Raw genomic sequence first — 13804 nt, forward strand, 5'->3', positions numbered from 1 at the left:
ATGCTCTCAACTTTGACGCCTAGACGCCTAAAGGAAGCTTCCAAACAAAGTGAAAAAACAATGACTTTTATACTCGTGCCGTGCTCACTACCGCTCATTTTTTTACGCTTCTATGTCCGAATTAGCGCTATCCATGACTTCTCTCACAATCTGCTTATCAACTTTTCTCATCTCTCTATTTTTTTCTCGCTTTTCTGTACCACAGTTTTCCGGGGGATCCGAAGACACACGCGCATCCGAAGCAGTTCATGTTCGGACCAAGCCTCCTGGTCGCTCCACAGATAGAGGCGGTTAGTATGCGGAAGGAATTTTGAGGTGAAACGAGATTAAGCCAAGCTATATAGTAGAGCATTTTTGGTGTTCGGTCTGAGATGCGTCGCGTAGTCCTGCGTTGGTTTTACGCTTTCACTGTATTCTGAGCACGGCAATGGGCCGCATCTTCCCTGTTTTAATGTTATGGTCTTGTTCTATGATCAATTGATTGTTGGGATTCAATGTCCCAAAACAAACATATGATTAGGAGGGTTGTCCTAGGAGAGGGCTCCGCAAAGTTCGCTTATTAGGAGTTCCTCAGCGTGCGCCTAAATCTAAAAACACAGGCCTCAATCATTTCTGGCTCCATCGAAATTGCGGCCCACGAGGTCGGGATTTCATATCGTGACCTTCGCGTCAACAGAGGAGTGCCAGCACCCCGTGGCGGGTGTTTGCCCTTATTTTTTTTTTGTTGGGAAGATTAGTACATCCATAAAAGTAAGATAATATCTGCAATTAGCGTTCCCTCCTCTGCGCTGTTATTATCATTCGGATGATGCACCCGCAATGTGAGCAAAGTATGCCTAAGTGTCCCACTGCTAAACTCGCAAGGCAAGCCTCGTAACCATGTCGTAATTTTAACATGAAAAGTGAAACACAAGAAACGATTAACAGGCCACGTTTGCGGTAGTGACATTTCTACGACAGGCGTAGGTTGCACAATAGTGCTGACTACAAATTCTAACCATACTAATAGCGAACCGATCCCCGCAGGCTTCGACTCTGCTGGAGGTGTACTTTCCGGCCACTCAATGGTACGACTGGTACAACAGCCGGCGCGTTGACAGCCGCGGCCAAGTGGTTTTTGTGCCGTCCCCGAACACCACCGTTGCCCTGTTTACCCGAGGCGGCAGCATCATAGCGGGCAGGGCACTCAACCGGTATGTGGGGTACTAACATGGACAGACAGACAGACAGACAGACAGACAGACAGACAGACAGACAGACAGACAGACAGACAGACAGACAGACAGACAGACAGACAGACAGACAGACAGACAGACAGACAGACAGACTCACAGACTCAAAGACAGACAGACAGACAGACAGACAGACAGACAGACAGACAGACAGACAGACAGACAGATGGACGGACGGACGGACGGACAGACAGACAGACAGACAGACAGACAGACATAGATAAATAGATAGATAGATAGATAGATAGATAGATAGATAGATAGATAGATAGATAGATAGATAGATAGATAGATAGATAGATAGATAGATAGATAGATAGATAGATAGATAGATAGATAGATAGATAGATAGATAGATAGATAGATAGATAGATAGATAGATAGATAGATAGATAGATAGATAGATAGATAGATAGATAGATAGATAGATAGATAGATAGATAGATAGATAGATAGATAGATAGATAAACTTGGGCGAGAAAAATAAGGGAAAATAAGAAATGCGAACGTGTGCAGACAGCTTGTTTTAGCTTGTTCGGGAAGTTCATTGAGTAAATTTTATATCGCATTATGTAGCCTTAAACTTTATAGACTTGGTAGGTAGTGCCATCTGGCGACGTCGAGATGAGCCAGGAATGTACAAAAGTCTTATCGCAATTCTTAAAGTCGGCGTAAAGTTGAGCCAGCTGCTTTTTCAAGCTGTTGGTTTTTTCGTTGAAGACACTCTGAGAAAACAAAAGTATCAATATTTGTGGTTACACGAAACGTGACCTCATCATTATAATACAGTATTCTGTAAAGTTCATTTCATGCACCGGACTACACTGTAGCACGAGCTAGAAACCTCTTTACCTTAAAATATGAATAGCCACATTAAACGAAAACGGTATACGCACCGTGATTCGGTAGATTAGAAAGTCATTACTCCGGCGTTTTCACAACACTGCAATTGATTTCTGTTTAATGGCGTTTTGCTTTTTTTTAGCTCTTTAACCGACATCCATCTCATAGTATCGCCGGACAGCTCGGACTACGCGTACGGGGAGCTCGTCATCGATGATGGTGTCAGGCCAGGTGAGACACTTGTCGAGGTTCATCAGTGGCCGCCTAATACCTGTGTATAATAACTAACTTGTAAAGCACTGAAACGCTACTCTTCTTTCTTGGGTGCTCACAGTGCAATTATAACGTCACCGAGACATGCACACGTTGCCTGTTCTAACGAAGGGGTTGCTTGAGTTGTGACATTTGTGTCTGGATTTGTAGGGAAAGCTGTAAGGGCCCGACGTTGTGAACGGGGCGTACAGCCTAAACTGCTGTCTGTGTTCTAGTTTTGGTTTTCCTAGCTGTGTTCATTATGGTTGGAACGCGCGACTATTATATCTGACTAATGTGTAATGTAGCTGCCAATATATATATTTTTGTCACACATATCGCAAGGTAACACATCATGTCCGTGATGTTTTCTTGTGGCATAAGGATGTTTGTATGATACGATTTTCTTGTTCTTGTTCAAATCGTTGTCGCAGATTCGTGGTGCACGCCCTCGTCAGGCTGCTCAGTTTTTCTGAGCTGCTATCTTCTTGTAATCGACGTAATTAAAGCCCAAATTTCATTATAGGAAAGTTGGTTAAATATAACCAGCTTCCGTATCATTCTCGTAGCCCCATTTCCGAGGTCTTAATTGTCACCACCCTGTCAAACTTCATTCGCAAACGAGCACATCCTAGATTTTTGTTCATAATACGCTGACCCAGTTTGTTCCAAAAGGGCGAACACATAATCAGAATTCTTAGGGTTATCGTTTATCAGTCAGCATTCGTTTATCGTTTATCAGTCATCAGGCGTTATAATCTTCTCTCCATTGTGCGGCCCCTCCGGCTTGTAACGGAAGTCCGGTGCGTCTTTGCGGAAACGTCAGTCGCATAAATAGTGGTGGCGAGCTATCCTACCACTTTTTTTTTTCTTTTGCAATTTTTCGTTTAACCTAGTGCGTTCTCTTTTTTCTTTATTCACAGGAACATTTTTGACCGGTCGCTACTCCATGTTTCACTTCTCCTACATGAAGGTAATTTAAGTGTAACTTTGATTGATTGTATCCGCAGCTTTTTAGATGTATCGCCACCTCTTTGTCAATGTATATATCTTATATTGCTATTTGGGTATTTCTTTACTGTACCCTAGTGGACCGAGGACCTGGGTGTACAGTAAAGTGATAAAGAGGAACTGGCATGCCACTATTGGGTTGTAACTCTGTACATCAGGCAATCAGTGAGGTAGTAAAAACACAGCAGTGCATATATTACTGCGTAATTAGGTAATCTTCTGTGCAATCAAGTGAAAGTTCTTAGATCAACAAACAAAATAACACAATATCAATTCCTGTATGCACAGTGCAAGCTCGTTTGTGCTGAGTAGCTGGACAGCGAAACAATAAATTTAGCACTAATGACATTGACAAGGTAATGCACGGCAGCGTATCTACTTGAGCTCTACCACTCTTTATGTTTAGGCTTACTTACAAGTTGACAGCATTTGCCAAGTGTTTCCTGGTTTCATTAGATCATCCGCGTGGTTTGTTTTCCAATCCTCTTCAGTTATACCACCGGCCAAAGTGCACTTCACTTTAAGCAGCTCCCATCCAGCCTTTCTTTCACTGTTTTCTCTTCTTGATGAAGAAGTGTTCCGCCGGCATCCGTTAATACATTTTCATGACGCGTTAATACGACTTTTTGCTGTAGATATGACCAATGGTCGTCAATAATCGCGTTTGTTGTTTCTTTTATTAGCCTTGCAATGCGGCGTTTTACTTTTTCGCTTGATACGGGCAGAACATCTTGACAAAATTCCCCTTCTACCCTCCTCTAGCCACGCATCCTTACATGTTGAGCCAGATGAAAATCCACCTCATTTGACCGTAACGTGCGGATGTAATTTTCCGCGTCGTTTGTACTGAATCCCTACTCCCAAGTCTCTCCTCTATTAAGATTTACTCAGCTGATGATGGTCATCGGTGTGGTGGTGATGTGAGGCTGGTCCCTTTCTGTCGGGCAAGCAAACTTAATGTGACCTAACCGGAGGATCAAGCACCACATCGGGAAGGTAACGGAGGCTGCACCACTTTAATACTCCGCAGAAGACCTTAAGAAATGTTGTAGAATACTAGGTCAAGATATTGCACATGCATTCGATTTTATACAAACATTACCGATTGAATCTTAACGATTGAACTTAAAAAAATACGCTATGGATTATCCGCAAATGCCATAAACCAAACGAGAAGACAATGTTTGTATTTCATTTCACAATGTTATTTGAAGCCATTGCGTTGGCTGCCGTAGATCAAAAACGTGCCGGGACGGATATGTACAACCTGTTGACGCGTGCGTTCCTTACGGCCTAAATCAAGAAAATATATACTCTTTATACTGTACTTCATTGCCACTATATTAGCCCAGTGGGACATGGCAAAGGCGAGCTTCATTTGGAGAATTGGAATCATAAAGTGAATGGACGTGTTAACTGTTCAGCCGTCGAACACACATTATTCTTACACTGTCGAGCGGAAAATGCACAAACTTTGGTGGTAAGATCAAAGTCACCAGAGGCATAGATTCGTCAAATAAATGGAGGATACAATGAATAACTATAAATGAATGAGTATAATATTCAATAATGAAGTAATGTGGTAAGGAAGGCTTGATAGAGACCATGGAAAATTAAAAGTGTCACACAGAACGCGGTGCTTTGTGTATTAGACTGTTTCCCTTCGCGGGGTGGCTGCTTTGAATCCCTATAAGTAGTCTATGCTATTCCATCTTGTTAAAAAAAGTAAATAGCCCGGATGCTAGACGGCTTAACGCCGAGTGGTTGCACCCCATGACAAGTAGGCTGTAGACAGGTGGCTGCCTCTCGTCACCCTCGCTTTGAAAAGGATCTTCAATAGGGATCGTCATCATCGACAGGAGTTTCGTTGGATATGGTCGAGTATTAGCTGAGAGTTTGACTGTCCGAGTGTTCCTTTTCCATTCAGTAATCGCTTCAGAGCTTTCTATAACGCACACGGTGCGTCTAATCCCGCGATTCCAGGGCATCCTGACGGGCCACTGCTCGTCATGCAAGTGGAGCGCGACCCTCCGAGCGGCCACGGTGTTTGGCGTCCCGGGTCCAGGCCCAGCTCGCGTACTACTCAACGAGAGGCCGCTCAAGTTCGCATACGTGCGGGGGGTGGGTTCAGATCATTAGCAGGTTGCCGTCTCGTAACTTGCGGTCTTGGGTCACGTCAGGCAGGCGGGAGTAGCCACCTAACCTAGACGAGAGAGGGAAGCACTGGAATAGGGGCCGCAACCATCAAGCTGACGGCCCTTTGACCCATATCCTTAGGAACAAAGTTCCTCCAAAGTTCTTCTAAGCATGCCCTGAACCACATAGCCGCAACAGTTTGAATTTGTTCTTTGGCAACGCTAGTTACGTTTTATTTATTTATTTATTTATTTATTTATTTATTTATTTATTTATTTATTTATTTATTTATTTATTTATTTATTTCACATTCATACCAACAGCGCCATTAGTGTTGAGGAGGGGGGTATACACAGAGAATTTGTACATACCACATTTCAAGAATATTGGTAGAGAGAAGAACAACAGAATTTTAAGCATGATTACTATAGAAACAAATCATGGCATTCATTCTTATCAATTCACATGAATGTCATAAAAATCACCTAACCTAGACAAAGAGAGAAAAACAAGAATTAAATTATACGCTACAAACATAAAGAAAACAAAAACCATGTCATAATGACAAAACATTGCATACAAATATTTGCAGCCGAAAACAAAACGAGGTGTCAAAGAGCGCCCCCAAAGGTTTCGCTATCTAATATGTGGACCTTGTCCGCAGCCAAACGATTCCGTTCCGAAACTGTTTTAGGGAAAAAAGTGCTTTTGAAAACGATTAGTGGTGCAGTTGTATTCCGTAACCTGTAGCTCATGATTTTTTCGTCTTGATATATAATGAGACTGAAGGATGTACTGATTACGGCCTATTCCAATTTGGCCGTAATATATATTGCGAAAAAGCTGCGGTAAAAAAAAGTGGCTTGACACATGTTCGTGCTGTTTTCATGATTATTCGGTCTCTCTCAACGCTGCACGTTCCGTTCTTTCGCTCTCGCTTTGCAGACGCTGTACCTGTTCGACATCGGTCACAAGCTGCGCCAGCCTTTCGCCATCACGGTTGCAAGGGTCTGACGAGCGCAATAAACAAGCTTGCAACATTAGATTGCCAAAGGCCTACAGTTTATAAACACCTTTATGGCCAATCGTTGTTAATGAAGACCCCAGTGTATGTTGTAATAAACGCCCATTATGAATAGTTTATTGGACGTGTGTGTATGTAACCTGTAGTGTTCTGTAGAACAGCTACGCTTTTCAATCAACGAATCAGGAATTCGTGTTAACGACCTCACTGGAACGCTTGGTGAATGGTACATTCAGGAGGAGGCTCCAAGGCTTGTACTCATGAGAGAGAGAGAGAGAGAGATGAAACCTTACTGACTCTGAAAACGCCAGGAACAGGAAGAGATAAGCGTGCGATAAAAAAAAATTCCTAAACAGTGGTTTTGTCGAGCCGGCGTTACCACAACAAGGCTTTTCTTCCTCAAGGCTAAAACAGAACTAGTTTTGAGGAAGACAAGTCTTGAGGTAGACAAGCATTGACGAAGACAAGGAAGAGAACGGCACTGTTCTAGCTCGACACAACCACTGTTCAGATAACTCTAGTAACTCCTAGAGAAGTTTCTCATAGAGTCAGTTATTAGATAACTCTAGTAACTCCTAGAGGAGCCGAGGAAGCCGCCCGAGCCCAAGGGCTCGTGGCCGATGTCTAGGCCGGGGTTCAAGCCCGCCCCGATTTATCATCGCCGGACTCTTAATAAATGTTTTCTCTCTCTCTCTCTCTCTCTCTCTCTCTCTCTCTCTCTCTCTCTCTCTATTAACTGATGAAGTACCTTCTAAACAGCGACAAACACTATTCGCATAGGCAAGGCTAACTTTCAGTTTGGTACAGAACACCATAGAAGGAGTGGCGATTCTGTAAGTATTTTGTCATCGCCACAGCGCAAACGAAAGCAGACAAGTATAAAAAATGTTTACGCTAGTCATTCTCATGTTTCAGCGTCCTCAATAGCACTGCGATTATTAGAATAAAAGGGGGCTATTAGCGAAATCTCCAGGGCCAGCCAAACATAACGTAGAAAAGTGAGAAGGCAAATTGATAAGTATAAAAACAAATTTGTGCTATAGTGATAGCGGACGTCCCAAAAGTGTCTGCAAAATGCTTTCTCTTTAAAGTAATACGGAACACAAAAACGATTTGTCACGGTGCAATTTTTGTCACTATCTGAAAGACAAAGGTCCCTTCTAATGATAACACTGTCAGATAAGTTTAGGAATCACTGACAGATTTTGTGATAATCTGCAGTGCTGCAATTTTGTTATTCCTGAGCTGAGTTACGCTGCCGAATTTCGGATTATATCGGTCATGTGTGCAAGCTGAAGGCTATATATGCTGGCCGAAGGAAAATTGGGTGGTCTGGAGGCTTCGTTTTTAAGAGTTCACCACGATAGCGATACCCTGTCCCTATTTCCTACTTCCACCACTTAGTGCATACTTTTCTTTCAATATATTGTTACTCGAGAAGTTCGAATTGTGGATTACTACAATGTAATCGATAAAGCTGGAAGTGGCTTGTGTCAGGCGAGTTTTGGCTTATTGTATATACCTGTTTTCTTTTCGTAAATGTGTAGCATGCTTTAAACCACGAGCAACTAAGCGAGTAAAATATTTCCGAATTCGCTATTCACCCACTACGTGATCTCAAGGGAATACGAGCAGTAACGAATAGGCATTTCAGTAATGGGTGGCCAGCTTTAAACCAAGAAGCCGTCATGATAATCACGTGTTCAGACACCCTATGGCAAAGTATGCTTGCACTAAAATAATACGGCGATGTAACATGTTGTACTGCGAATCCTTATACAGCATGCAAGTGTTTGTAAAGCATGGAGGTTATTTTGACGGCTTTTCCAACCAGAGGACGTTATTTTCACTCTAGTTGCAAGCAGATGCGTAGTTGCGTGGTAGGACATCTTCTAGCCACGCAAACGTTCTGGGTCCGATGCTCACTCAAACCCGGTAATTTTAAAGGCGAAGCTTCTTGCAGTCGAGGCTTGTGTGTTTGCGTTAGCGTTGTGCGCCGTAGCACCGTTAAGGATGACGCTGACGACGATGAAGATGATGATGATCACGGACAACGACTGGCCTATGCGCATTTACTGTAATCAAGAGGAAACGATCAGTCATTTTTCATAACATTGTCGCCGTTTTGATTTAATTAGGCAAAGCATACTAGCACGTACCACTTGTTCAAAAACTGGGCTTGAAATTATCACAACCTGATCTTCTTTCACTTGGAGCCTCTACACCGGGTTTCAGCCACAGGGACGTTTTATTCGCCGTTCAGGAATACATCACTGCTACTAAACAATTTTCTTGCTAAATTACGGTCTTACTATTTTTTCTTTATTTTTTCTGCTAATTATCAAATAAAATTAAATAAATAAAATCATGATAAATAAAATCATAATTAAATAACAAAAGTTTTTCAAGAATGACGCAATGCTGAAAGTATTGTTCAAATTCACCTTATAATCGGCCAATCCCCTCCATTAGGTACGAACAATTTGCAGAGAAAAAGAACAACAACAACAACAACAACAACAACAGGCTTGGGCAGTAGATGACGTCTGAATATGCTTTACGATGCATTTCCCACGATTGTAAATAACAACCACCAGGGAACGTGCGCATACCTCGTCTTTGCCAACTTCAAGCTCGATCCCACACCACAAAGCAGTAATAATGAAGGCAGAACGACATTCACAACTTCAACACAACATAGCAGTCATGATCAATAAACATTGCATATAACATGCATTAGTGGTGAATGTCAGGGGGAATCTACAGTAACATCGAATGATGCCACTGCTTCGTCCACTCATCGTCATTGGGTCCGTGTGTATGCCGTGATTTCCTACTATTTATTTTATTTGCATATTTCGTGATTTTTCGGTCACGGACAAGATTATGATTTTTCGCTCACATCCAACTACGCCCACGCCGACACCAACGCCTGAATTTCTGCGAAACGAGCTCTTTGACGCAACCGCGTTAAATCTTCCCGATTCGAGACCCAACCATGTCAGTGGGTATTCACCAAGTGTGAGGAGAGGAAAAAATTTAACAAAAATCAAACATGGATATTTGACGGAGACTATTCCGTCGCCGGCGACTACTCGTAGGAGCCCACGGATCGGTCATTTCAAAATTCTGCGCCGCTCGTCATGTGACAGTTCGGAAACTGAGCCACTCTCTCGGCACATGCAGTTAGAAATTCAACGCAGCCGCTTGCACAAGAGCTACTGGAGAAGTCCTCGAGAAGCGACGTTCAGCATTCGCGATGGTAACCGGTAGGTGTTTTCTAAACTTTGTTTTTGTTTCAGTTATAATTGATGTTACTTATTGTGCGGTTAATTTGCCTTATTGCCGTGGTGTCCCGCCTATCCTCGAGAAACACCACGCCGCTGATACCAGGAAAATTGAAACAATTGACAACCCTTTGGCCTTGATAAGTCATGTTCGCTTAAAACATCCCCATGGAGACATTTTATATGACACGTGTAACACATATCCACTGAATGGTTCTATAAATCGCACAAAACTTTTTTATTCGTCTTATATACTTGTGGTATAAGGCGTCGCTACCGACTACAGCGCTGTGCGGTGGCACGCGCTCGGTGGCCGCCACGGGGGAGAAGGAAGAAGATGAAATAAACAAGATGTCTCCGTTTATGCTGCGCTATTCACTATGCACGATGTAACATATTTTGGCGACGAGGATTCACCAGCCCATGTGCTACCGGCCTGAACCTCATCTGTGCCCTCGTTTATTGCCTACCATCTTCTACGATGAGTATTTCGGGGCTACAGCCGCCACCTCCGTTCCTGTCGTCACCTGGACACCCGGACATTCCATGGGAGCAATGGATCCAGGCTTTCAAGAATTACATGGTTGCTTCGGGCGCCTTCGACCTACCTGCCATTCGTCGGAAGGCGATCCTGCTCAACTGCTTGGGCTTGGAAGGACAACGTATCTTCCAGACTCTGACGACTACTGACGACCCGTGCCTCGTGCCTGCGAGCGCTGCGGCAGGTACACTGACGTCCCCTAGTCCTGATGTGTTCGACCGCGCCATCGCGACGCTGGAAGGTCACTTCAAAACCACGTTGAACGTCACTGCAGCGCGTCACCGTTTCCGTCAACGTACGCAGGCCCCAGGTGAGACTGCGGCTGATTACGTCACCGCGCTGAGAAGTCTTGTAGGAGCATGCAATTTCGGTGATCTAACGGACGACATGATACGCGACCAGCTCATAGAGAAAACCACAAGTGGATACTTACGTGAACGCCTTCTGCTGGAAGAGTCTCTCACGCTTTCTAAGGCTCTTACCATTGCCAAACAGCATGATCAAGCGACTAATGAAGCAAGAGAACTTGCACAAAATGACTTGCAAGTTCATCGTGTAAAAGATACTTCAAATCACAGAGAACGGCATTGTAGCACATGTACTTGCTATAACATGCACGGTCAAAGTCGCATATCTCCGAAAGAGCAAGTATGTTATCGTTGTGGTTCTACGGCACACCTTGCAAATAGCTCTCTGTGCAAGGCCAAAGCACATAGGTGTCGACAATGTGAGAAAATTGGCCATCTTGAAAAGGTGTGCAAGTCATTGCGGAAGTTTGAGAAGAATGTTCAGCATGTAGCGGAAGGTAACGATACAGCTGATCCAGACGACCATTTAAGTGGTTGTCAGATCTGGAGCCGTAAGAAGGGAATTTACGCAGCGTTGGAAATAGAAGGAATTTCTGTACCATTTTTGATCGATACAGGATCATCGGTTTCGATCCTGGCCGAAGAACTTTACCAACGCTATTTTTCTAAAGCGTATCCACTGAAGTCTACATCCGTCCAGCTTCTCGATTATTCAAAGGCAGCAATTCCTATACAAGGATGCTTCATTGCTACTGCCTCATTTCACGGCCGATGCACTTCTGTTCTACTATACGTTGTGCCTGGGGGAACGACCATTCTGGGATTAGACGGCATCGCTGCTCTGGATATGAAGATCCAAGGGTCACCGCTCAGGTGTCTTCTAATGACGCAAGAAACTCCGGTGCTACCTCCAGAATTACGTTCTGAGTTTGAGCACCTATTTGCAAAAGAGCTGGGAACTGTGAGAGGTTTCACTCACAAGGTCAGAGTTCGCGCGTCTGTACAACCGGTGGCCAGCAAACTGAGACGACTGCCACTTGTCATTCGCGAGCAAGTCTCGGCAGAAGTTCAGAAATTAGAAGCTCAGGGCATCATTGAGCGTGTCGACTCTTCTGAGTGGGTCTCCCCTATTGTCGTAGCCAGAAAAAAAGACGGCTCGATTCGCATGTGTGTTGACTTACGGGAGCCAAACAAAGCTGTGGTAGTAGACAGTTTTCCTTTGCCACAAACTGAGGAGCTCCTGAACAGCCTGGCTGGGGCACAGCGTTTCTCGAAGATAGACTTAGCTTCTGCATATCACCAGTTACCGCTCAGTTTAGAGAGCCGTGACCTTACCACGTTCATCACTCACGATGGACTATTTCGCTTCAAGAGGGTTTGCTTCGGACTGGCGTCGGCGCCATCAGCGTTCCAGAAAATGATGCACATGATCTTGAAAGGGTGCAAATGTGTCCTATTTTACATTGATGACATCATCGTGTATGGGCGATCCCGAGAGGACCATTTGGGAAACTTGCGCGCTGTATTGCAACGTCTTTCTGATGCTGGCCTCCGGCTCAACAACAAGTGTGTCTTTGACGTGGCAGAGTTGACTTTTCTAGGTCACGTTGTGAGCGCCAAAGGATTATTTCCGTTGATGTCATCCATTGAGGCGATAACAAAGGTACCATCACCTACAAATATTAACGAACTCCGCTCGCTACTGGGGCTTGCAGGCTTCTATTCCAAGTTCATTCCTCATTTTTCGGATGTTGTCGAGCCAATGCGCGCCTTGCTACGAGGACAAGCCTCTTTCGTTTGGAGTGCGGCAGCACAGAGCAGTTTGGAGCGCCTGAAATCTCTGCTCACATCTTGCGAAGTGCTTCATCTTTTCGATCCTCACTTGCCTGTGTTCGTTACAACTGATGCTTCAGGATATGGATTAGGTGCAGTACTTCAGCAAGACAACGGGACCTCACTGCAAACTGTCGCATTCGCCTCCCGCACACTTCAACCGCATGAGCGGAAATACTCAGTCGGCGAACGTGAGGCCCTTGCCTGTGTTTGGGCTTGCGAACACTGGCACGTTTATCTATGGGGACGACCTTTCATCTTACGAACGGATCACGCAGCGCTGGTTACGCTTCTTTCGACGAAAGGCACCGGTCACCGACCATTAAGGATTGCGCGCTGGTCCTCACGGTTGCTCTGCTACAACTATACCGTCGAATACAGGAAAGGTAGCGAAAACGTCGTGGCTGACGCTCTCTCCAGGCTACCCGTCCAGAGTTTAATCCGCGATGCACCAGAAGAGGAATTTATCTGTTTGTTGTCTCCCGTAGTTACCATGCCAGAACTTCAAGAAGCAAGTGCCAATGATCAGATTATCTGTGAAGTTAAGCACTTCACGACTACTTCTTGGCCTGACAAGAAATCACTGTCAAAAGAATTGCTACCTTACTTTTACGTGAAGGCTGAACTCTCTGTTGTAAGTGATATCCTATGCCGGGGTGACAGGATTGTCGTGCCTGCAACGTTGACACGCCGCCTTATGGATCTGGCCCACGAGTCACATCCAGGCATTAGTCGTACCAAAGCTCGCCTGAGAGAGTCCTATTGGTGGCCATGCATGGATAGTCACATTGAAGAACTGGTGCGCACATGCGTGATTTGCCAGTCTTGTGACAAGTCCGCACGTACCTTTCCAGCGCCACTGCAACCTGTTCCTCTTCCTGACGCGGCGTGGGAAAAAATTGCCATCGACATTGTGGGACCTTTCACGCAAGCTTCGGCCGACTGCCGTTTTGCGATTACTGTTATTGACTATTATAGCAAGTGGCCTGAAGTGGCGTTCGTGCGAGATGCGACCACGTCTACAGTGAAGAAGTTTTTACTTGAACTTTTTGCGCGAGAAGGCTACCCACGTAGTATTGTATCCGATCATGGACCACAGTTCTCTTCAGCAAGCTTTGACGAGTTTCTCACGGAGCGTGGAATAACGCACTACAACTCTTCCGTGTATTACCCATAAGCTAACGGCTTGGTGGAGAGATTCAATAGGGTGCTGAAGTCGTACATTCAACTAGCCCTGCTTGAACGTCGTGACGTACGAACAGCCATGCTTGATTACCTGCAAGTATATCGCTGTACGCCTCACGCGACTACTGGTGCGACACCCGCTGTTCTTCTTC

At 44.7% G+C, this 13804-nt stretch overlaps 2 protein-coding genes across 2 annotated transcripts in view; both read left to right on the forward strand.

The window, feature by feature from the left end:
- Positions 1-211: 211 nt before the first annotated feature.
- Positions 212-6517, forward strand: LOC142766889 (uncharacterized). The gene is made up of 5 exons (XM_075868094.1): positions 212-290; positions 1027-1193; positions 2218-2306; positions 3251-3300; positions 6420-6517. The coding sequence occupies exons 1-5, from the start codon at positions 249-251 to the stop codon at positions 6486-6488; spliced, it is 417 nt and encodes a 138-aa protein (XP_075724209.1). The 5' UTR covers positions 212-248; the 3' UTR covers positions 6489-6517.
- Positions 6518-9558: 3041 nt separating this feature from the next.
- The window catches only part of LOC119179293 (acetylcholinesterase), a 39112-nt gene continuing 34866 nt past the window's right edge, over positions 9559-13804 (forward strand). Inside the window, exon 1 of the mRNA XM_075868943.1 lies at positions 9559-9767. Coding sequence (XP_075725058.1) covers positions 9758-9767 — 10 coding nt within the window. The 5' untranslated portion in view covers positions 9559-9757. The remainder of the gene's footprint in view (positions 9768-13804) is intronic.

Source organism: Rhipicephalus microplus, chromosome 7 (assembly GCF_043290135.1).
Source record: "Rhipicephalus microplus isolate Deutch F79 chromosome 7, USDA_Rmic, whole genome shotgun sequence".
Lineage (NCBI taxonomy): Eukaryota > Metazoa > Arthropoda > Arachnida > Ixodida > Ixodidae > Rhipicephalus > Rhipicephalus microplus.

Bases quoted from the DNA above. Each gene is read 5' to 3' on its own strand.
- LOC142766889 (XM_075868094.1), top strand. From the start codon at position 249: ATGTTCGGACCAAGCCTCCTGGTCGCTCCACAGATAGAGGCG. The intron at 2,307-3,250 runs GTGAGACACTTG...CTTTATTCACAG, and splicing joins CGATGATGGTGTCAGGCCAG to GAACATTTTTGACCGGTCGC. The intron at 3,301-6,419 runs GTAATTTAAGTG...CTCGCTTTGCAG, and splicing joins TTCACTTCTCCTACATGAAG to ACGCTGTACCTGTTCGACAT.